The sequence below is a fragment of the Astatotilapia calliptera genome, chromosome 17 (assembly GCF_964374335.1).
Source record: "Astatotilapia calliptera chromosome 17, fAstCal68.1, whole genome shotgun sequence".
NCBI classification, from domain to species: Eukaryota; Metazoa; Chordata; class Actinopteri; order Cichliformes; family Cichlidae; genus Astatotilapia; species Astatotilapia calliptera.
Genome location: NC_137438.1, coordinates 18,221,696 through 18,245,680, shown reverse-complemented (window position 1 = coordinate 18,245,680; position 23,985 = coordinate 18,221,696). Strand labels below are relative to the sequence as shown.

Here is a 23,985-nt window from a genome sequence, read left to right as displayed (position 1 = left end):
ATAATTTTTCAAAAATATATATTTTAATTTAACTTTGTATCTTAAATATTTCTTGTTTTCTTTATTGAAATTTTTTTTTCTTGAATCTGATTTAATATTTTTAAAAGCTTGTGTTTTATATTTTAACTTTTTCTTTTACATTTGTCGGTCATTTGGAACAAATTTAATAACACCTCAATGCACCCTGTCACTTTTGTATACCACGACATATGAATGAATACATCCTTTTGTATTCATTTATTTTCTATATTTATCTTTATCTTTATACCTCTATATCTATCTATTTATCTTAATATTTATCCATCAATATCTATTTTTCTACACTAATTTTATTGAAGTGCTTGATGTTTGTTGTATAGTTTCTGCTATGACAGCTCAATTTCCCTCTCGGATTAACAAAGTCTCTGATTCTGATTCATGTTTATTTTTGTTTTACATTTTGTTTTGTTTTAAATTTGTCCACTTTTTCTATTGTTTATTTAAGCTTTTGTTAAACAGTTTGTTTTATTTTATTATTGTTTATTTCGTCCAAAGTTTGGGTATTTTTGTTCAGGCGGACAGGTCCTGCAGGATCACTGAATTCTTCGGTACGTATTTTTCTGTTACACCTCAGCGCTCTCACGCTCGACCTGCGCGTGCCCGCCGTCGCGGTGCCCTGTCCCTTTAAGAGCCTCGTGTTGTTACAGGAAGTGTGAGGGGTGTTTCCAGCTGATCTGAACAACAGGAGGACCGGAGTCTCCCTCAGCAGTCCGACCTGTCTGTGCTTTTTTCGGGCACCTTAGCAAAGCTCGCCGGTCCTGACCTCCGGCGGCTCCTTTGCGCCGCGAAGAGACAGTCGTTCCGGGGTAAATCAGGAGGAGAGCCGGGGGCTTATTCTCGTCCGATAGCCGTGAGCCGGGGCCGTCGGAAGCTGTTAGCTCGGACTGTCATGATCCCAGCTCGGAGATGGCGTCCTTCCCCGGTTTGTGTAAGGCTGTCGGGCCCGCGGAGGAGGAGAACGGGGAGCTGGACGGATCCCTGCAGCAGATGCTGAAGGCCATCGCGGACGAGAGGAGCCGCCTGAACAGCCGACAGGAGATCAGCGGCATCGGTGAGTGTCTGCGGGCTTCTTCGTATCCACACAGGCAGCACCTGAACTCCCGTGAGCAGGGATGAGCCCTCTGACGTGTTTCAGGCTGGCTCTCATTTATCTGTGGGTCTGGTTTACTTTGGAGCAGGGCCGGATCTATCTGCTGAAGGCCCCCGGGGCTGTACTCTGGTGTTGGGACCCCGTGAAGACCCAAACACAGTGCTCTCCTCGCTTTCTAACCCAGCAGATGTTTCCATGTTTAAGCATTGGTGGACATTTCTTTAAACTAAAAACTAAAGACAGGTGTGAAAAGGTTTTTTAGTTAACCAAAAAAGTCTAAAAATGCACATGCTGTTCAAACAGGGTTCGGGCTTAGAGCCACAGCGCACAGTGGAGTTTTAAAAATACAGTAAATAACTGTCAATGTTAAATAAGAAATTGCAGGTCCTCTAGTGTCCACCAGAGGCTCCAGCAGTGAACAAATGTCCAACTTTACAGCAGAATAAAAGCCCCAAAATATTGGAGTGATTATAAAATAATGATCTGAAGGCAGCTTTGATCAATAAAAATAATAACTGAATTAATGTAATGACATTTATGGTTAATTTTCTAAACTCTGAGCTCCACAAAGGTCAGAAATCTGTTTTCTGAGGAGGACCTGAATGTCTCCTGTAATGACCTCAGCTGCCGTGGATCCTCCATCTCTATGTATCTCTTTTTTGCAAGGACTGTGTCGAGTCCTCGTGACTGCCTTGTCGCCCGGTCCTCGTCACGAGCCTCGTTGAAAATAAAAATGAAAGTTGATCTTTGCTCCGGCCTGCGTTTGCCGCCAACATCGTCGGAGCGCCGCTCCGCCTGTTTCTGCTGCTCATTTGTTCTGATGGATAAATCAATGAAGCTCTGTTCACAGCACATGACTTCATCACAGCAACTTCACTGTCATCACCAGGAGCAGAGCAAATGTTAGACACTGCAGTGCTACCTCTGCTTCGTGTCATCATACAGTCTCAAGCCAGGCCTCATTTCTTTCTTTCTTTTCCACTGTATTAAACTAAATAGAAATCAGAGTTTGTACAAATCTGAGCTTGAAAGCTGATCTGTGGTCTGACCACATTATTTCCTCCTGTCATTACAGAGATGAGCCTGGTCTTGGGTCTTTTCAGATTCTGATCATCTGCTGTAGATGGTTTTTAGGCCTCACTCTTCTTCTTTTGTCCTTCACTTGTCCACTTTTCCTTCTTTTAAAATAAATAAATAAATAAAATTATTTTTCTATTTTTTTTTTTTTAGGACACACCACGCTGAGATAATCTAGGTCTTCAGCTCTTTGAAAATCACCTTGTTAGTACAAAAATCGTATCGATGTTAACCTGTTTTATCTTTGGCACATTCTCATTTCTTTAACAGAACTAAAGAAATGAAGTGTTTCAGGGATCATCTGGTAATAAAAGACATGATTAAATGATTTGTTGCTCAGGTGGCCATCATGTGCAGTTGCAGCACTGGTTCATCCTTGAATTTGGAGCCTTTTCATGTTTGAATGATTCACAGGTCAGAGGATTAACAAACACGATCCTATGGAAATGCTCTGGTACGAGGACTGGACTGAAAAGAAGTGAAAAAGCAGCCAGTGTCCAAAGAAGAACTTGTACTGCTGTTTAAGAGCACTTTAAAAATTCACAGAAACTCTTGACTCCTTAAAAGCAAAATATAATGAGTTTTGGCTCAAGACTTCTGCACAGTATCGCAAACTAAACATTGGGTCTTCGAGCGTTGATCACATGAAACATCCTCAACTTAAATAATAATGAAACCAGTTGATGCAGTTTGACTCTACGTGTTCCTCAAGGCTGTGGCTTCAACTTCATTATTCATGGTTTTATAATACAGTGGACCGTTTATTAGCTGAACTCAAGGAGAGAAAGTCAGTCTGTGTTAGTTTTATATTTAAGGCCACAAACACAATTATTTAAACTGAGCTAATTTTTAATAGACTCTGGATTAGTTTACAGTGACACAGATCTATTTTTTCTGAATAAGAGCAGGTTTCCAGACTAATCGATCGATAACTTAAATATCGTAGAGAAGAGGAGTCTGTGGATACGTCACAGCGTGTGTGTGTGACACCTGCGGTATCACACACACGCACCCCTGTGGTGTCACACAGGGCAATATTTAACGGTAAAGACTGTACAGTGGGGCTGGAGGTGCTCCTGTTTCTTCATGCAGACTCTGTCGTGTCCTTGGATGCTCCTCTGCAGGCGGCTGGTGGTGACTCAGGTCTGATCCGACAGTGACTCAGGTCTTTGCTCTGATCACAGAATAACTCGGATCAGTCTCTCAGACGCAAAAACATGGTGATGTCGCTAAAAGCATGGTGAGTATATAAGCTCACACACAGCTGACAATCACGACAGCTGACTCAATAAGGAAACTGAGGTTTTTCACATTAAAAGCCTAAGGGATGTGCTTACAGTTCTGTTTTTGCTCGTTTACACAGTAAGAATTTATTTTATTTTAGCTTTTATGATAAACCATGAGCTGAACATGCTTCAGATATTTCACTTACCAAGCTCTTCACAGGAAATGATAACCAGCTGCCTCCCTCCTCCATGTTGGGGAAACGTCCTCCAGCTCGCCGCTGAGCCATCACTATCAGACCGTGGGCGGAGAGGCTCTCTGGAGAGTCAGCTGAATGAAAACACGGGAGAGGAAGGGGAAAGGCGAGCTGAGTATAGCGGCTGAACTTTCAAAATAAGAGCATAAATCCATTGCAGCTAGCGTAGCTCTTGGGGCAAAGCTCCACCTGGGCAGTCCACACAGGTGAGGTCTGTGTGTGGTGACAAGTGGCATGATGTCAGCTCCGGCAGCACCTCTGCTGGGTTAATGAGCAGCTCAGAACTCTGGGTGTGACTATTATTCTGCAGCCACGCCTGAATAAACACAGCTGCTGAAAGTTTGATAGAAAATAGAAAAACATGGAGGGCGATTAGACCGCCTCGGTGCTTTTTATCGGTTGGTGGCGGCTCGTATAATTTGAATACGAGCTCTTATTTGAGAATTCACGGTCTGAACTATAAATACTCGCTGAGGCAGTGAAGCGGCAGCCAGGCGAGGCAGAGAGATGAACATGAATGATTTAGCTTTAATTACCTCCTGCTGTAAATACTCTGACATCAGCGCAGCTTTCACGCTGACGCTAACGGTGAGAGCGTCCATCGATCGTCTGAGATCTGCTCTTCAGGAACTGTGGTGCAGAGTTACCGCCGATCTGACCGTGACTCGCTCTCTGCTGACAAATTATTACAAATCCTGCTAAATATTTAATGAGGCCGCAGTCCGAGTCCGTGCAGAGGTGGTTGAAGTGCTCCAGTTTGTGTCTACGTGCACATATGTGTGTGACCGCAGGACGTCACAGCAGCTCCAAGCTGTGTACAGTCTGTCTGTGGAGTGGACTGTTGGAGCCAGACTGTAAAGGTTTAATGTACAGGACCAGTTGTTTAATAAGCGAATGGAAACATCTCAGTGCTGCGTTTATTTAGCCGATTGGTTTTTAGCTTTAATTTATGTAAGGCTGTAAACTTTGAACTTCTAGACAAAGGTTTTTGTAATTTGTTTAACAAAAAGTAAAATCAGACCTGTTTGGATCATTTTCAGAGTAGCTTTGCATGATTCACAGTTTAAAATAATCCTGTATTTATTCCCGAGCCTTGCTTTAAAACTGTATTTCCCAGATCGTTGGTGAGTGGTTGCTTGAGGTCACTGGCTGGTTTCAGCGAGGGTGACAGCAAAACAAACCTCCCTGTGGCTGCTTTGGTCAGTAGAAGATTGCTGCGGTCTCGTGTAGCTGGTGTGAAAGAGTTTCACTCAGTGTGTCTGCAAACACAAGTGTGACACTGGAAATGTTCCTTACCACTGTGACTTTAGTGACCCTCAGTGCGCTCAGAAAGAACATGTTGATTATATTTAAAGCACAGTCTGTGTAACCTTTTAATTTAATATTCCAAATATTTCCACCCAGCTTTGGGTTTGCCTCCAATGTTGGAGAGGAAGCTAAGCTTAGCTGTGTTGGCTTCATCACGTCAAAGTCAGCTTTGTGGTCGTCATACTGATGCTCAGCTGGATGGTACGCCAACGCTCTCTCAGCTGCCGTACAACATCTGTGACATGCAGATTGTATCAGAGCAGAATGAGCGCTGGCCAGTCAAAGGTTGTAGGTGTGAGTATTTGCATTTTTCTTTAAGTACATTGGAGCTTAATTACGAAGCACTTTCAGACGTTTGGCCTCAGTGGCTCAGGCGTTGCAGAGAGTCTCGCTGGTTCATTCGGCGCTGGTGCGTGCACTTTGTTCATCCTTTCATCCAGGTCACTGGAGCTTCGAAAGCACATCACACAGGATTATATAACTGTCATGAAAAATGCAGCAGGCCTACCACGGCTCATGATATTTCTACCCACTGCTGCAGAGAGATTTGGGGTGATTCAGCTCACTTTCCTCAGATGATGAGTGATAGTGCGCCGGGCTTCATAACACAGTTGATGTATTTTTAAAATGGCATATGCAGCTATAAATAGAGCTGGACTTTTATCAACGTCCCAGAGGCTCCTGCAGAACTGTACTCTGCTTCAGTCAGCTGTGAGCCTTTAACACCTTTAAACAACACTCTGAAGCCCAGGTGACATTATAACAAGATACAACAAGATACCTGGGTGAGTTTAAACTAAATGACACTGTTCAGCACATCAAGGCTGACTCATCCTCGACTCAAATCAGAATACATTTCCTTGAATGTAATTCATACATTACAGTGAGCCTTCACGAGATGATTTTGTCTTTTACTGTTCTCTGGTTCATGACGTCATCATCTTCACCTTCGTTGCAGTGTGAAGCTGTGATTTCAGGGATCTGCAAGTGGGGTTATGTCACACTCAGACATGGTCACAGTTTCTGTCATAAAATCTTTTCATGAAAGACTTGATCTAATCGATTATGCGGACTGCTTAGTATGACATGCGTGGTAGCTAGTGATTTTCATGATCATGTCAGCAGAAGTGGTTCATATGGGACTCAGCAGGGTCATCGACATATGTCATGAGAAGTTGTTGAAGACCCCAAAAAGTTTGAACATGCTGGTTTTCAGTCAGGATGATGTAAGGCAGCGCTGGTTTTCTTTCATTCGTGTGTGTGTGTGTGTGTGTGTGTGTGTGTGTGTGTGTGTGTGTGTGTATATATATATTTTTTTAATTTAACCTTGATTTATACAGGTATTCCCATTGAGACACAATATCTCATTTACAGGAGAAACCTTTTTTGGACAAACAATTATCACACCAAAGGAAAAAAACAACTTTTTAGTGGGATTTAAAGAGAGCTGGGGGCTCTCTGGGTAAGTTTGGCCATTCTTTGGGTGGTTGGAGTGGTAATAGAGGTCCTTAACATCCATTAGGTGGTTTACGTTGTCATCAGGAGAAACTGAAACATGCTAGTCTTTTAGTGGCATGTTATGTGGTGTCGCAGCATTGGTCTTCTAAAACATTTAGTGGTCATTATCATTCCTGATCTGAACCATTGGTTCAGTCTTCTGCATCTGACCATAACTAGGCTGATCTCGTATATCCTGAACCTGCCGTGGTTAGTTCCTTTAGGAGGTTTTAGTAAGATTTCAAGACAATTGTAGTCAAACTTTTGTTGGTTCCAGCGGCAAGAAAGAAGGTTTGAGTTGCCATTAGGGAGGTTTGAAGAATCCTTTGGCTCTAATTATAAATGTGATTCAATAGGTAGTTTTGGGAGTTCTAGAGAAAATGTAGGTGCTTCCTTTAGGTCTATATGTGGTTCAAGTTCTCTTGTAGGAGGCCTTTGGTATAGTTTAGGTCAGGGGTGTCGAACTCCAGGCCTCGAGGGCTGGTGTCCCGCAGGTTTTAGATATCGCCCCGTTTCAACACACCTGAATCAAATTATTAGTTCATTACCAGGCTTCTGGAGAACTTCAAGACATGTTGAGGTGATAATTTAGCCATTTAAATCAGCTGTGTTGGATCAAGGACACGTCTAAAACATGCAGGACACCGGCCCTCGAGGCCTGGAGTTTGACACCTGTGGTTTAGGTATTGTTGGAGTCACTACAAGGTTGTATGGAGCCTTTATTGGTCTCTGTTCAGGTTTTCAGTGGTTCAGGGTTTGCTCTCTCAGATGATTTTTTTTGTTTTGTTTTGTTTTAGGAACCTTTCGGATTTCTAGAGTTATCCCAAACACAGTCGTCTGGGCTCCAGAGTTTCACAGCAAATACTCCGAGGATATTTAAGGATATTGGTAAACAGCTACACCTCTGGCATGATAGGTGGATCTTAAATGCAAAATCTGGGCTGTTTGGTGTTCACATGTGATTAAAACAACAGCCAACAACACAAGGTGTGGCAACAGTTGACGCTGCACCGTCATCAAAACCCTGGAAGAATGTGGTTTGTCCTTCCTGCAGAGCTGCCGTTTTAAAGTACCAGAAATTAAAGGACTGATGGTCAAGTATGAGATGCTGAGGTTTAATAAACTATGCTGGCTGTGAGGCGTGGTTTAAAGTTACTGAGTCATTACTCTGACTGTAGTTACCTGATATTGGAGCCTGAGTTAAGGATTTCTTTTGGCTGGTTCAGTGCTTCCTGTTGCTCTTTGGAGCTTCTTCTGCTTGGGTTGCCAGCAGGTCGTGTTCACTGACTCACCCCCCGTCTGGGGAAAACATCCCTCATGCCAAGCGTGACTGGATGAAGGCCAGAGGTCACTTCCTTTCTACAGCCAGCGGCTCTGCTTGGCTGCTGCCTTAGCTTGGAGGTGTTGACTTGTGTGAGATGTGAACAGCTTTAAGCAGCAGCCTAAACATTAATTCACACACTTGAGTTTCAGCTGTAAACTCTGAATAATGACTGCTGACATCGGGTACTAACACCACAGAGGAAGTCTTAGTCCTTTTATAGGAGCGCAGAGTTAAACATGAGTAATTCGGAGAGGCTAGACAACAAGACCACAAACACCCATCTTGGGGTGCTTGTCATCAGAGAAGCTTAATTACTTCTGCAGTAATGGTCTGTATTTATATAGCGCTTTACTAGTCCCTAAGCACCCCAAAGCGCTTTACATATCCAGTCATCCACCCATTCACACACTGGTGATGGTAAGCTACATTGTAGCCACAGCCACCCTGGGGCGCACTGACAGAGGCGAGGCTGCCGGACACTGGCGCCACCGGGCCCTCTGACTACCACCAGTAGGCAACGGGTGAAGTGTCTTGCCCAAGGACACAACGACCGAGACTGTCCAAGCCGGGGCTCGAACTGGCAACCTTCCGATAACAAGGCGAACTCCCAACTCTTGAGCCACGATCGCCATGTCAGTTCTTTATGAGATGTTTATTTATGAGAAGTACCATTTAAAAGAAAAAAAAAGAAAAAATTGTATTTACCTACCAGAACCAGTGATAAGTATTCATTTATTTCCATTATTTGCAGGTTTATTCAGACTCGTCCTCTCAGTCACTCTAAATTAAACCCATAAGAAGTGTTTGTACAATTACTCTGGTTTCATCTTCATCTCAAATTAAATTAAAGCCTGAACAAATCAAAGCAAACGAAGTTTATCCTCCTGGACCGACATAGAGTTAAACTAATTCATTTAATATCTGTGAAATTTAATGAAATGCCAATACACCATCATGGAAGGGCTTTATACCCACATCATGTGGGTTGGTTACTCCTCGTCATGCTGTGTCTCCTTTAACTTTGTACTGATCTTAGAATATTTAGAATTTGATTTTAATTTTAATTGGATATACAGCAAAAGAAAATAAAAGGCTACTTATAAAATCTAGAAACAGAATAAAATCTTAAAGTCTGATCTGATCTTTAGAGAGGGGGACTTTTTAAACAGATGGGAGGTAAAATAGACAATATAGATATATTTATAGCAGAAGGTAATTAAACATTAAACAGGCTAAAAAATAACTGCGGACAGCCGTGTTAAAACTTTTACAGCAGAAATAAAGATGTTTACACCCTGATGCACAAACTGTTTTGGTTTCTAGAGAGAAGTTCCAGCTTCACAACAACTTTTGCCAAGGAATAAAGAGGAAGTAAAAGAGAGGAATAGTAAGAAAACTGTCACTATTTGCAGATGACAGTGTTATTTATTAGAAAAGAGGAAGATTGTAATTGTTTATCTGAGACTGTAATATCAGGAGTCAGAAACAAATATAACTTGTATTAGGGCTTAAAGTTTGCATGATTAGGGGCGTGGCCTCTTTAACTGACTGGGTGGATGGTGACACAGATGGCTGGAGCTGCTAGCTGTCTGCTAGGCTCCACCTCAGCTAATTGGAATCACTGAACTGGCCCTCTGGATCATGTTTGTGCTGTTGGAGCCTCAAGGATCTCAAAACTGGATTATAGATGGCAGACAGTTGGTGTCGTAAGCCACCGCCTCTGTTCAAAGATTGTCGTTCACAATGTACATAGATGGCTTCTTTCACTCATCTTTCAAACTATCTGTACTCTGTCCAAGATGTGAACATTGGCATCCTCGAAAGAGTGACCTTTGTCCTTTAGATGCAGATGGACAGCCGTGCCTTGTCTCGTCGAGTTGGCTCTTCTATGTTGTGTCATGTATTTGTGAAGTGGCTGTTTGGTCTCTCCATTGTAGAGGTCTGGGCGTTCCTTGCTACACTGTACAGCATGCTCTACGTTGCTAAGTTTGTGTTTAGGAGTTTTGTCTTTGGGATGAGTCAGGTTTTGTCTGAGTGTGTAGCTGGGTCTGAAGTACACTGGGATGTGATGCTTGAAGAAGACTCTTGAGTTTTTCTGATAAACCGGCAACATAGGGGATAACAATGTTGTTGAGTTTGTCTTTCTGATCCTCCCTAGATGGCGTCTCATCTTCTTTTCTGCGCTTCTGGTGTCAGAAATAACTTCTGACACCAAAACACAAAACGTTAGCAGCTAAAATACAAACGCCGAGGCTTCTAAATGTGGCGTGGTGTCACAGTGGCTTTGTGGTCCACAAAGAGTCCAACTCAACAAGAGCCAATCACAGACAGGAACACACACACACACACACACACACACAGCTCAGCATCGATGTGTTTAATTTAAAACATGTTAAACTGTGTGAGGAATCAAAGTTCACCAGTTTTCTTTAATTAAATCAAAATTAGCAAAAACTCTAATGAGCGTGAATCTTAATTGGCTCCGGTTCAGCCGTCTGACCCGCTGACCTTCTCCTGCTGCTCTCCAGGTTTATCTGCAAGAGAAGCTCTCGCAGGAAGTTTAATTCAATGCAGAGTCATTCTCTGGCAACTGCCTGACAACTGTTGCTAAGCAACAAGGCAGGTGCCTCCGGCCTGTAAAAAGGTAGCAAAGAACCCGGGGTGACGGAGGACAGGGGGTCGATACCGAGTGAAACACAGAGCGTCAGTATGAAATCGATTGGTGTCTGTATCCTCTCACACTCGGCCCTGTTTGATCCTTCAAAATAAAAGCGTGTCTAGTAATCCAGCAGCCTGTGAATAATGCATGAGCTGATTTTATTGGTCATAAGGAAGAAATAACTGTGGATCTGAACAAAAGCTGGAGCTGAATAATGGAATAATAGATTTTAGAGACAGAGTGTGAACAAAGCACACTTCCTCTGAGCTGCTTTCAGACATTAAACACTCACTGACACCATATTCACAGGGAAAGGCCTTTGAAACGTTTAAGTCCAGGTTTAGTGTCAGTGCTCGGGTTTTTGAAGCCCGTCTGAATGAAAAAGGTTATTTTAATATTTAATTTTTGTGGAACAGTTTCAGATTTCGTGATGTCACAGTTGTAGTTAAAGCTTTTATTGAAGTGCAGACCTTGAACCTGGATGTTTGGTTAATTAATCATCTGATTGTTTCCCGTGGCTGCAGGTTGGTTTAAACCTCTGAGGAGCACTGCTGTCCTATATACCACTTGTGTGCTGCTTGACATCAGCAGCTGCTGGATTCTGTCCATAGATCAGTAAGATCGGTGCTGATGTTGGATTAAAAATGACTGAACTGTCACGGCTGTCTGTTATGTTCCTCGATATGAGTAAATAAATGCTCATGCATGTATTTTTGCTGAAGGAACTCTTGTTGCCGAATAGTTTCTTCCCTTTTTCTGTTTTTGTTCCTCTGAAAGGCCAAAATTTATAAAGAAGCTTGAACTGAGGCCAGATTTCGTTAGCAGTTGAAGAACAAATATTTTTTCCTCGAGCAGCCGATCACTCTGTAAGTGTAAGGTAGGAATCACTGGACGTGTTTCAGGCTTCTCTAGTCTCGCCTTTCCTTCGTTTTAAACGCTGTGATGTCACACAGCACCAAAATGTATTCATTTATTTAGTTATTCAACGTTTGAAACATCTGTCATGTCACAGTTGGTGACAGCTGTTAGCCAATTAGATAATGCTATGCAAATATCATGAGAGAGCAATATGTGCATGAAATAAACTGTCGGCTTTTTTCTAACTGCCGGACTCGGACCGTAAGTGGAGAAAAATGGTGTATGTACAGTACTTGACTACACACTGCAGCTCTTAACAGTCAGGAACACCCACAACAGTAAGGAACGTGAATCCTGTCAAAGTGGTTTTTGTTGGGCAGTCACACATATGTCAAGTACTTTTACTGTGAAAGGAAAGAACAGGAAGATGCCCATTCCATACATGTGTACAACAAAGCAACAAGAAAAGTAAAGGATAGACGTAGCTTCTAGGTCTTAAATCTGCATTCTGCACCAGGGGCAACGATTGCCTAAAGGCTTTTGGTCCCATAAACGTTGATGGGAAAACACGTAAACACCCTCCTCATGAGTCGCGATAGTTTCAGTAACATTGAATAAAACATGGAGTTAATTGAGTAAAATTTGGTCATTAATGACGTCGGGACGATTATGTGGTGTGCGCCAGCGAGCATGCTCAGACAGTCATGTCTAATCCATCCCAGTCATTTACTCAGAAATCGTTCCACAGACTGTTTAAAAATCTGCATGAAGCTGCTTTAAACTGAATTCTCGTGCTGACTTGTTGTTTTGACCTTGTGTTTCTTGTCTCTGCAGGCTGTTTTAAAGATGACCGCATCGTTTTCTGGACCTGGATGTTTTCCACGTACTTTATGGAGAAGTGGGCGCCGCGACAGGACGACATGCTGTTCTACGTCCGCCGGAAGCTCTCCTACGTCAGCGCCGACAACAGCGAGGGCAAGAAGGTGACATGACACTTGATGTAAAGAGTCATCATCGCTCACGTTTCAGACATTTGCAGAGCACCAGCAGAGCCTGAGGGCCAGGATTCCAAAATAAAAGGTTTCAGAGAAACGTGAATGAGGCGGTGAGACATGATGGATGTGAGGCTGCATTTGTGTCTCTGTTGGTGAATAATAGATGGCTTGCTGGTCTGGATGTGGAGCAGCATTAAAATAAACCATGTTCAGGCTCCCTGTGAGCTGCAGTGGTTGTGTAACGTTGGTGTTCATGTGAGGATCATTCAGAGGGGGACTTTGACCCACCATCGCTCCCTTGCCCTGAGCTTTCCTACTACTTTTATTGTGAAAATGCAGAGTTTTTCAGACCCTTTCCGGCGTCTCCTTTATTTATTTGTAGTTTTTTGTATTTTTACCTTCGGTGCACCTGACCTGTGAGTTTTTGGCCCATTAAATGACATATTGCAAATTTTGGATGTGGTTATGATAGTTTGTCCACCACAGGAGCAGAATATGTGACAGAAAAAAGGAAAATCAGAGAACTAAACTTTAACCACTGAGACGTTGGCTCGGTTATCCAAAGCACCGACCCAGAGTGGTTACATCTTTTTCCCACAATCAACCCTGAAAAGACCCTAGAGGACTTCCTGCTCTCTGAGGTGCTCACACTTTCCTCCGTGGCTCTGGCCTTTGACAGATCTGATGATTAGATTTATCTGAGTCTGCAGCAGAGCGGCTTCGCCCGCAGGTGGACAGTGTGGTTCATTTTTACTGCAGCGTCCGTGGCTGTCAGTCAGACTAACAGCAGATCAGACGATACAGACAGCAGACGCCATAACAGCCGGCGAGATGATCGGCAGCGACAGCAGCCATCAGCTTCCCATCACTCTGTCCTCTGAAGAATGCAGCTTCAGTCACAGGAACAGAACCTGAAACAGAGCAGATCAGAAAAACGATGGAACCAGCTGATGAGACAGAAGCATTAGTCTCAGTAACTGAAATTAATCTGAGGTTAACTTATTATCATTTTAGTTTTTGTCTTTGTGATCAAACGTTTAAACCTGCAGATTTCTCATGATGCCCTAAATCTCAGCCTCGTCCTGCTCTTCATCTCTGGTCGTCATAATTATATTTTATAAGCTCAGGCTCTGTTCGTCCTTCATCCCCCTGCTGTGTCCAGGTCACTGCTTCCTGTCCCAGAGCAGAAACAGCTCTGGGAACCTTTCTCCTTCACATTTGTAATGTTTCCAGGGAAAACTTATCTAAGCTCAGGAACTTTTTTCCAGCATTTGTAAGTTTAACCAGCTGTGAGCATCAGTGCGAGTGTGAACAACCTGCAGCAGACACCAGCTCCTCTGCTTCTGATCATTCAAAAAGTGCATTACAGGTGATCTTTCAGCTGGCATCAGTGTGTGTGACGTGTGATTTGACCTTTGGAGGATTTGCGGGTTTTGGTTCTTCTTCATTGGTTTCATGTTCTCTGATGGACGCCTGGAGCTTCAATCGCTTTAACCCTTGGAGTTTACGTGATGTCAGACTGAACATCTGGACCAGAAATGGTTCATGACATCAAACTGAAGAAGCTGCACCTGGTTTAAGATGTGAAATCAAAATGGCAGCTGCCGAAAAGCGGGTCACGCTGCTGTGACGTGTTTGCTTCATCGTTCAGGTCAGAAAATGTTCATGAAGTTTGCATTGCTGTGAAATCAGGATCATAATCTCCTGCAACACACACACACACACACACACACACACACACACACAATGGAAAACTAGAGTCATTTGACCTGAAATGAGCTTTGTGTTTTTGCTGAATCAGCGTCACTTTTTCAGTTTCAGTTCGTCAAAGCAGGAGGATCTGAGGCCACATAAAAACCACACACACACACACAAGCGCTTCACAGGGAAACCATGACGACCGCTCCTACGCTCTAAATGGTTTCTGAGTGATATGAAGGCTGGCTTGTGGAAAACTTGTATTTCCCTCAAGACCAGAGAAATTCACCAAGTGGGCAAGGAAACGGTGGAGGAAGGAAGGAAGTATGTGTATAGGCGGGATGGATGGGGAAAAAGAGGAAGTAGGAGAGGGAATCTGGGAGGAAGTAAGGTTGAAGGAGCTGAGTCTGATGGTAAGTGTGTTCAGACGTGGTGCTGATGGAGGCTTTGTGCTGTGTTTCAGGTGGAGGTGGAGGTCTACAGGAGGGACTCCAAGAAGCTTCCGGGTCTTGGTGACCCCGACATCGACTGGGAGGAGAGCGTCTACCTGAACCTCATCCTTCAGAAGGTGCAGAGCAGTAAAGTTTAAAAAAAGAATCTTTTAAACTGTTTTTTGTTGTCCTCACTAACCTGACTCCTGCACCCTCTTCCAGCTGGACTATGTGGTGACGTGCGCCGTCTGCACGCGCTCAGACGCAGGAGATATCCACATCCACAAGAAGAAATGTCAGGTAGGCGCTCTGCAGCAGCTCGAGCTGATGACGCCACCAACCTTCTCTCATCCCACCCGTGATTTGTCTCATTTTATTTCCCCTCCTGTGCTCACAGGAAGTGTTCGCATCTCCGAGTAAACATGCCATGGACAGCAAAGGGGAGGAGTCCAAGATGAGCTACCCCAACATCTTCTTCATGATCGACAACTTTGAGGAGGTAAAAGGATGTTTTCAGCTCGTGCAGAGCTTCTGTGGTGAAACGTCTCTGAGCTCACAGTGCTATCACACTGAGGAGGGGAGGTGGGGGAGGAGTGAGGGCGGTGACTGCGCAGATTAGTTGATGAAGCGTGACTAAAAGCTCTCGGCCCATTTTAAAAACGAGCTTGTGCACAAGCGCAGCGTTTTTACCGCCACAAGCAGCAGAGTTCGTGCTGGGACAGAAACCGATGATCCTCCAAGGCAAGGGAAACGCTGCTGACCACAGTCACGAGTCGATGTTTCTGCTGCCGCACAGAAAGACACGGGACATTTGCAGGTGAAGTCATGTGACCTTCTGTTTGTGCAGGTGTTCAGTGACATGACGGTGGGTGAGGGCGAGATGGTGTGCGTGGAGCTGGTGGCGAGCGACAAGAGCAACACCTTCCAGGGCGTCATCTTCCAGGGCTCGATCCGCTACGAGGCGCTCAAGAAGGTCTACGACAACCGGGTTAGAGACCAGAGCGTACACCTGCACACATGAACACCTGCACTACACTAGCAGAAACATGCTACAGGAGTGTGAATGTGTTCTCATTTAGCATGCTCACATTTATGAAGTCTTGACACTTGGGCTAAGAACACCTGCAGACTCTGAAGCTCTCAGGTGTGATGGGTCAATCAACTGTCAGCAGTTTGACGTCCGTGTCGTGTTTCAGGTGAGCGTTGCTGCTAAGATGGCCCAGCGGATGTCTTTCGGCTTCTACAAGTACAACAACATGGAGTTTGTGAGGATGAAGGGGCCGCAGGGCAAAGGTCACGCCGAGATGGCCGTCAGCAGGGTGCCGACTGGCAACACCTCCCCCTGCGGCACCGAGGAGGACCAGGTGTCACCCATGCACGAGAGGGTGAGGGAGAAGAGGCAGTTTAAATATTCGGTCTTGAGATTTTTCATTTTTTCCTCTGAATGTCTCCACAACAGAGTTGAAGGTTTTGTTTTTGAACAGCTGTGTTCATGACCTCAAATGTGATTGAACGTAAGCACTTTACTGTAATACTCTGTGGAGAGGACGGGGACTGCTTTATGTCTCAAACCAAGTTTTTCTTCAGAGGATGAGACCAGTTGTGATTAGGTTGAAATCTGAGTTACCACAGAGAGGCTCGTGTGACCATCCACCACAGAACAACACTGCAGGTGGAGTTACAGTTAAATTGCTTTTTGAGCTGCTGAAGTCTGATCTCACTTTCATTCCCGAGGCCGATAAACAGTTTGAACCTTGTACTGAAGCCTGTGCTTGCTCTATAAAACCTCTTTACAGTAGAGCTGGATATGGTACGCTTAGCTTTATGTTGTGATAAAAGGATCATTCTGCATAAAATCAATCCATCCTCTTTTATAACAGTCTGTTTTACTGCTATCAGAGTTCCTTGGACACTTTTGTAATCATGTCCAGGCCTTTGTTCCTGCTTACATTAAAAAGAAAAGTGAATGAACAGCCCACATATCTCCACATCTGTGCATTAAAAGGGTTTTGATTGAATTGTCCAGTTACAACAGAGGACTGTAATCAGCAGCTAATTGAATGTTTCAGTTTAACCTCTTAAATGAAATCTGAAGGTCTTCACCTGAAGCTCATCTCCATCACAGAGCTGTGATGAAAACCTGCTCGGCTCGGGCAACCACTGGTGTGGTTTCACTTCTGTGTCCGAGATCTTTGAGAAGTAGAACAGAAAACCCCAAAACTCAGGAAGTGAGTCGAGCGAACGGCACGAAGCTCTGCTCAGACGAAATCAGGTCGAGATCAATAATACATGCAGCTGGACTGACTGTGCATCATTTAACAGCCGGATGTGTCTCTCACAGAGACGTCTGCTGGAAGGAGAGCTCAGCATGAATCCACTCTTTGATTATTGATCTGAACAATAATTAAAAAAAAAAAAAAATTCACATGAACCAAAAAACCAAAGGATGTGACGGTGTTTACTGAAACAAGGACAGGAGCGATGGGAGAGCTGAAGGAATAAATTTACTCTGCTTAATTGGAGCAGCTCTTCCCCACAAATAAACTTCAAACTGCCCGACGTTCCAACAGGAAGCTCTCTGAACATCAGGACATCACACAGAGATGTAGAAGAAAACGTTTCAGCTGATTTCCAGCTAAACTTTCTCCTCATTACCAAAGAATCTGGTGCTGGTCAGGTGTGAATTTTAGGATATTTACACAGTTAATTGCTAATTAATTTTAGCTCAGGTTGGCTTGTGTCTCTGTAATACAAGCTGCATATCATCCCACCATCACCAGCAGGACAATGATGCACAATCAGCAGATTAAACCACTGATCACCTGTGGACCACAGACAGAAAAGCCTAGACTCCTGTGATGTTTTATTAAATATATAATCCACAATGTTGTTCCTGAAAAGGCCAAATTTCTCTGCTGTTCCAGAGTAAGATGTCCCTCAGGGTTCGACATTTGGCCTTCTGATATATATATTTTTTTACTTGAATAAGACTTTACAGCTGAACACAAAGTATACTTTTTTGCTGATGATGCCATCCTTTATGAAACCTTCTTTGAGCCCCTCCTCTTGGGTTTATTTGTGCCCCTGTTTTTAAAAACAAACAAAAAACCAAACATTTGCTCCTTTGGGGCTTTTAAATGTTTCGATCGATGGTTCCGATCTCTGTATGTGACTCACTTTATTAATGTGAAACTTCCCAACAAGACAAACAGTTTGGGTTTTAGAGAATTTCGTGTCCCTGCTCTGGTCACCAGCCGTACACTTACAGTACATCGGGAATTTAAGGTTGGATTGCAAACGAATAAAATGCAACTGAGGATTTCGGCCAGTGAAACATCTCTTCTGCCTCCCCGTCTCACTTCTGGAGGTCTCGGTGACATGTGATTAAATCTTACTTCCTGTGTGGACTCTAACCTGCTGTCCTTCCTCAGGTGACATCGTTCAGCACGCCTCCGACCCCGGAGAAGAACCGCCCCTCCTTCTTCTCGCCGTCTCTGAGGCGCAAGATGCCTCGAAACCGGATCGCTGAGATGAAGAAGTCTCACTCTGCCAACGACAGCGAGGAGTTCTTCAGGGAGGAGGAAGATGAAGGTAAAGACTGGCACTTCTGCCTCATTCCTGAGACGCTCACCACAAGTGTGGGTAAAGTTTTCCTGAATTAATTCAGTTTATTAATCAGGTTAGCTGTGAGTCTCTTTGTGATAACACAACATTAATAAAAGATCATTAAACAGTCGTTTCTAATATACAGCAGTTCTCAGCAGCAGGTTCAAAATCTCCTTTTCCCCCTGAAGTAATCAAAGATCCAGAAACATGAATGTGTCTCAAAACAGATCAGTAAAGTTAATTAAATGTAACCTGTGCGGTTGTGGCTCAGTAAACTAAACTCGTCCTGGAATTCAGACTTTGGGTTCCTGGATGTTGCTTGGTCGGTTATGGGGAAAAAAACGCTACCCGATCAAATGTTGGCATGGTTTATGGTCAGAGCCACTATGATACCTGATCATCTTTGAACCTCCAGTAAGCAAACTTCCTGCTCCTCTGTAAGAAACCCAGCTGGAGAATTTAATGACAGTAAGTGTAAAATGGCGCCATGACATGTTCTGGTTTTACTTAAAGCTGAATTTTAACCCTCAGTGGGCAAAAATCTTTAATTTACTCTGTAAAACATTTAAGAGCATTACCAAAAATGGTTTATTAATAACATTTTTTTCAATTTCTTTCTTTTTTTTTTTTGTGTTCAGATCTTCACACCACCACAAACCTCCGCTCGCGCTCGCTGTCGGGCACCGGGCGCTCATTGGTCGGCTCGTGGCTCAAACTGAACCGGGCAGAGGATTATTTCCTGCTGTACTCACACCTGACCTACGTCACCCTGCCACTGCACCGCATCACCACAGGTCAGAGGTCTCACACAGCACCACAGTGCCCTACTACCCTCTGCAGGGACACTGCGGGAACTGCAGGAAGTAAAGAATGACATTTTAAATTTATTTTAGGTCTCATTAATTCATAATATTGATTCTATTGAGGGTTACATAAAGGATAAAACCTGCCTTTGGATAATCTGCAGGATCATGTTTGTCTTTCATTGCCCAGCAGGAGATCATTAACATTGTTTTGTGTTGTCAGTGACAGCAGATGTGTGCTGATGATCACTGATGGATTGTGCGCGCTCTGTTATTTATTGTGTCTGTGTGTTTCAGACATCCTGGAGGTGAGGCAGAAGCCGATCCTGATGACATAGCATAGCTGGACTCAAAGCATCACTACGAAGTGCCTCCTGCATCAGGCCACCGAGACAACAGCAGCGCCCCCGGTGTTCTGACCGAGACCCGCAACCAAACAGCCGCTTCAACCGGAGACGCAGAAACGGCGTCAGAGGGACGACGAACAAACCAGCCATCCGAGAAGTGCCTCCGACTCTTTCGGTTCCTGCGGCCATCTCCACGGAAATGGGCCCGGAGTCAGGATCACATGACCTCTGCGTGAACTGACCGGAAATGAGAGCGAAGAATGTTTTTGTCTGTAAATACCTGCTGCTTTTCTCACAGACGCCTTGACTAAAGGTCGAGCTTTTAGAGACCGCCTCCTACTTCCTGTTCGGCTCGCTGTGGACTTCTTGTTTAAACTCCACCACGGGTGAAATTCTGGGTCACAGTGATTGTGTGAGAGGAAACGGCGGGGTCAAATCCACCTGACTTATACAGGAAGTGGTCGCTTCACTTCAGAATAAAACACCAACCTGTACAACTGAGTTCACAGTTTAAACCAAACGACATGTGATAAGTGTCACATGACACAGTCAGTTAAGGATTCTGTCATAATCATTTTACAGGATTATAACTAAAGACAAAAATTTTAAAAATAATTCTAAGAATGATACTTTTTTCAACTAAGACATGACCCACATTTTCACAACACTTATTCAAGTTTTTCCCCTGTTTTTGTAGAGAAAACATGAAATATTTCATATTTATTTATATTTGTTGTTGAATTTTATTATCAGACATCAAAGATTTTACAGGAAAAGGTATTATAAAAATAATCATTTTTGTTCATTATGTTGAAAGTTTTCCCTTCTGAAAGAAAATGCATCTAAAGAATAGTTACATTTTCAGCTTAAGATTTCTCTCAGAATGACTCAGACCTCAGTCATTCACTAAGATCAGCAAACAGTAAAACGAGTCCTTCAGACACTAAAACCTAAAACTCTTTATTTAAACACTACTCGCTTCATGTTGGATTTTCTGAGTAAATGTGTTCTAATGAACCAAAAATACAGAAAATAAATACAGTTCTGATGCTGAAGACCCAACTTCATCTTGTGCGTTCTTAATTTCTTTGTATATAATGAATTTTATAAGTTTAAGATGTGAAACTATAAATGTAAGTTATTATATCTGCGTTTTTCACAAATTTGTACTTCTGTCTTACCTTCCAGTGTGAAACACTTGGAGGCGACTTTTGTTGTGATTATATGAATAAAACTGAATTTACAGAAAATTTCCAACTAACAAAACGAGAATCTATTAAAGTCATTTTGAGAGAAATCTTGAATTATTTTAACTGGTGCAACATCATAAAGGCTAACGTTGAGTAATCCTGATGAAGAAATTCTCATATTTTATTCCAGCACTCCAGAGTATTCACTAAATAGTTTTAACTTTTATCTGTATGTACGTATGATTGAAAGCAACCCGTCTATAACATTTAATGGTAACTTTATGACAAGTGTTTTTAATACTAGCATTTATCGTCAGCGCTGAAGGAAATTTTTTAAAAAGAACTTTAGAACTTAAGATTTTTCACAAGTTTGTGCCATGAGTTTTCTTTCTGTTGCATTATCTCATTAAGCTCATTAAAAATATTCAGTTTAAAAAAATAAAACTTATTGTAAAATTGCAGTTCATGAATTGTTACACAAAATTATTTCAGTATTTAAATACTTGACTAAAATTTAAATTTTAAGTCCAAAATCTTTGAGTCTACTTTAAAGTTCAAATTAAAACGAGTTTGAATACAGATACAGCTTTAATTCTGATGACATGTTCAGTTTGGGATCATTTCAGTAGGACTTGTTGAACCATGATTCAGTATTTGACCCCGTCCTCGTGTCCTCGTCTTTATACGAAATCACTTTTTCGACTTTTCACGTCGACTCACTAAAGCGAAAAAAGGTAAAAGAAAAAAAGCAGCTTATAAAAACCAGCTTTTACTTTTTACAGATTTATTTTCAAACCTGCGGCTGAAACTGGACGAGACTTGAAAAACTGCTGAAGTTCCAGACGAAACTTTAAGGGAACAAAAGAAACTGAAGCAGCCGGCTGTTGATGTTAAAGTGACTCCCGGTTTTTGTCCCTCTGAGCTCCCGAAGCCTTAAACACACTGACTGTGTAACATCTCCTCTTTTCACTTCCTGTTTCTTTAAACTCACCTGTGAGACGTTTTAGACACACCAACCAGCCCAGGCTTCGAAGCGTCACCTGCTCCTCACCTGCATCATCAGAACACCAGAATCAGAATCACTCTGTGTGACTCACAGCGACTCCTTTTTCTATGTTTCCTGTGAAAACTTAATCTTTTTGGATGTTGGAAAAAGTTACAGCTGAGAAATGTTTTAAGAAAACTGGAACAAATTCAACACTGTAAGGAGGGGAGGGGGGCTAAAATTGAACTGAGTCTAGGTAAGTAAAAATTTTAGTTTTAAGGGCATTTATTAAAGAAAACTGCTTTTACCTCCTGAATGGAGAAAATCTCAGTAACCTCCTAAAAGTGAAATCAATTTTACTCTAAAATTTCAAAGAAAAATGAATCTGTTTTTAAAGTAAGTCGTACCTTGAGAAAAAACTCCAACTCTGATCCAAAGTTTGTGATAAAATGATGTAATGTTATCATCTTACATTATTAAAATTAGTTTTAGATATTGGAAAAAAAATTTTCAAGAATACACTTTGAGGTTTTAATGATTTGCATGTACACTGTACTACAAACACCTGGTGTTTTCAGGTTTGAGGGTGGAGTCAGATCAGCTGTTGGTGTTATTGATCAGATGTCATCAGTATTGGTTTGCTCTCAGATGAAGCCATCGTCGCTCAGAGTGTTTTCCTCCGTGTCGTATTGCACCTTTTTCTTTGTGTCAGTGTTTTTGATGTAGTTTATAGATCTCCAGCTGAATGTATCCACGCTGATTAACAAGCGCTTTAAGTGAGAGACGTTTGACGGACTGTGACGGTTTGCACTGTAAAACGCTTTTACAGCCTTTTTGGAAGCAGTTTGTTAAACTTTCTGCTGACGTGTTCATGCTTCCATCACAGCTTTTGTACACAGACACACTTAATGTGCATGTTTCTGTCTCTTCCTTTGTTTCCAGACTCTCTGTACATTCTCCTGCATTTATTTACTGAAATACACATTAGCAGAAAAACACCTCAATGTCAAGTCGTCTGAATTCAGCCCCACAGTCACAGGTCATTAAGGTGGACTTACTACAGTTACACTGAGCTGTGGTGAAGCCCTTCAGTGTAAACATGCTGTGTTAGGTCCTCCCCCTTTAAATACACCCTCTGCAAAAGCTGTTTTTTCTGGTTGACCAGCTTTTGGAAGCCTGCCGAGGACCAGGTGTGGCTGTAGTAATGAGGGCACCAAAATAAATAACAAAAAAACACTTTCCTTCCAAAAGTAGAAAAAAAAACTGTCTTAGAAGCCTTGGATCACAGGGATTACTGTACACACGCCAACCTCAACTGGCCATGTTAACATCCACCACTGGAACTGTAGTGTGCAGCAGTCTTGAACCACTGCCTGTTTCTTTACATTTTTCTTCCTGAAGGTCTTTCAAAGTTCTTTGGACACTGGCGGCTTTTCCAGGTCTTATACTCGACAGTGTTCACAGGAGTGTGTTTGTGTTAAAACACAACGCTGACCTTTCACTCACGTGTCTACACGAAATAGACGACTCATTTGTTTAGATCACTGTTTGCCAAATGAAATGCAGTGGAAGATTATCTGGTTCCACCTGATTCCTAAGTGACCGGTGTAATGGGCAGAACAACTACATTCTCTTCCACTAGAGGGCAGTACAACTTCCTGCTCTAATTAAATGGGTTGCAAACTGCCAGTAAAACAGGCGACAAAGAAATTACATAGTGAGTGCGACAACACAGGGCGTAATAGCAATAGATAAATATTTTTTGGGGAAAAAAAAGGTCCTGGAGAAAATTCCAACCCAGATAAGCCCATAGCATGAGTAGTGGTCACAAGAAAGCAAAATTGGTATAGTGGGGAGAAATCGATCCGATTCTGCTGGTGCGCTGGGAAAAATTATCAATATGCATTTTGTGACATTTGTTTGGTGGTGTGCCGTGTGATTATTATCATTTTTGTTAATGTGAAATATGTGCCGTGGTTCCTATATGTTGGGAAACACTGGTTTAGATTAAAATAGCAAACAACACTTTGACATAATATTTCTGCACCAGCAAACTGAAAACAATACATGATGTGCACTGTCCTTAAAAGCTGAGTAAACTGGACAAATGGAGGACAAAAACAAACAAAAGACAAAAAGTGTCAGGGAAAGGCGGACTTATGAAAATGACACAACTGGACTGAAAATCAGAGGAAAACTTCTGATGGAGAGATGGATCGAAATCATTTTCAGTATGTACAGGTCATCAGGTGAGCTTTATTAAAACTGATGAATTATGAACATACACACATCTGATCAGCAGCAACATCACAATGATCCCAAACACACTGCCAGTGCAGTAAAAACACACCTGATAGTTCTGTTTCTATGTAAAACAGAATTATCCAAAGAAGAGCTGTGAAGCCTGCAGACGCAGAGATGAAAGAATAAAGGTACTTACATCAAAACTGTTTTTGCCTTATATTCTGTATTTTACATTTTTGTTTCTACACTTCAATAAATCACTGCACTGAAATGAAGTGAGTGCAAGAGTTTTCTAAAACTAAGAATGAGCATGAAAGTGTTACCTCATGTTCACGTGTTAAAGGCAGAGTTTGG

General features: G+C 42.6%; 1 protein-coding gene and 2 long non-coding RNA genes across 5 annotated transcripts; 1 reads left to right on the top strand and 2 right to left on the bottom strand.

Moving 5' to 3' along the window:
• Positions 1–22,385, top strand: kiaa0930. Of its 2 annotated transcripts, none has more exons than XM_026146645.2 (10): positions 1–1,090; positions 12,167–12,315; positions 14,489–14,593; positions 14,679–14,756; positions 14,854–14,955; positions 15,304–15,444; positions 15,653–15,841; positions 17,888–18,047; positions 18,701–18,856; positions 19,163–22,385. In XM_026146645.2, exons 1-10 carry the CDS (start codon positions 946–948, stop codon positions 19,201–19,203), a joined length of 1,266 nt encoding a protein of 421 aa, XP_026002430.1. In that variant the 5' UTR covers positions 1–945; the 3' UTR covers positions 19,204–22,385. The 2 variants fall into 2 exon arrangements, with proteins under 2 accessions (XP_026002430.1, XP_026002428.2); XM_026146643.2 differs by lacking the exon at positions 1–1,090 and adding an exon at positions 4,447–4,546.
• Positions 3,038–4,535, bottom strand: LOC113008841 (uncharacterized). 2 transcript variants are annotated; one of them, XR_013902938.1, is made up of 3 exons: positions 4,223–4,535; positions 3,639–3,760; positions 3,038–3,380 (listed from the first exon to the last, which is right to left on the bottom strand). It is a non-coding gene; the product is annotated as an uncharacterized LOC113008841 (long non-coding RNA). The 2 variants fall into 2 exon arrangements; XR_013902937.1 differs by lacking the exon at positions 4,223–4,535 and adding an exon at positions 3,876–4,019.
• LOC145421561 (uncharacterized) lies at positions 8,516–18,007 on the bottom strand. The gene is made up of 2 exons (XR_013902946.1): positions 17,871–18,007; positions 8,516–13,238 (listed from the first exon to the last, which is right to left on the bottom strand). It is a non-coding gene; the product is annotated as an uncharacterized LOC145421561 (long non-coding RNA).
• Positions 22,386–23,985: the final 1,600 nt, after the last annotated feature.

What these genes read in the sequence shown, in the direction of transcription:
- kiaa0930 (XM_026146645.2), top strand. Translation starts at nt 946, where the DNA reads ATGGCGTCCTTCCCCGGTTTGTGTAAGGCTGTCGGGCCCGCGGAGGAG. An exon ending in TGAACCTCATCCTTCAGAAG is followed by an intron (nt 14,594 to 14,678) that starts GTGCAGAGCAGT and finishes ACCCTCTTCCAG; the next exon opens with CTGGACTATGTGGTGACGTG. An exon ending in TGATCGACAACTTTGAGGAG is followed by an intron (nt 14,956 to 15,303) that starts GTAAAAGGATGT and finishes CTGTTTGTGCAG; the next exon opens with GTGTTCAGTGACATGACGGT.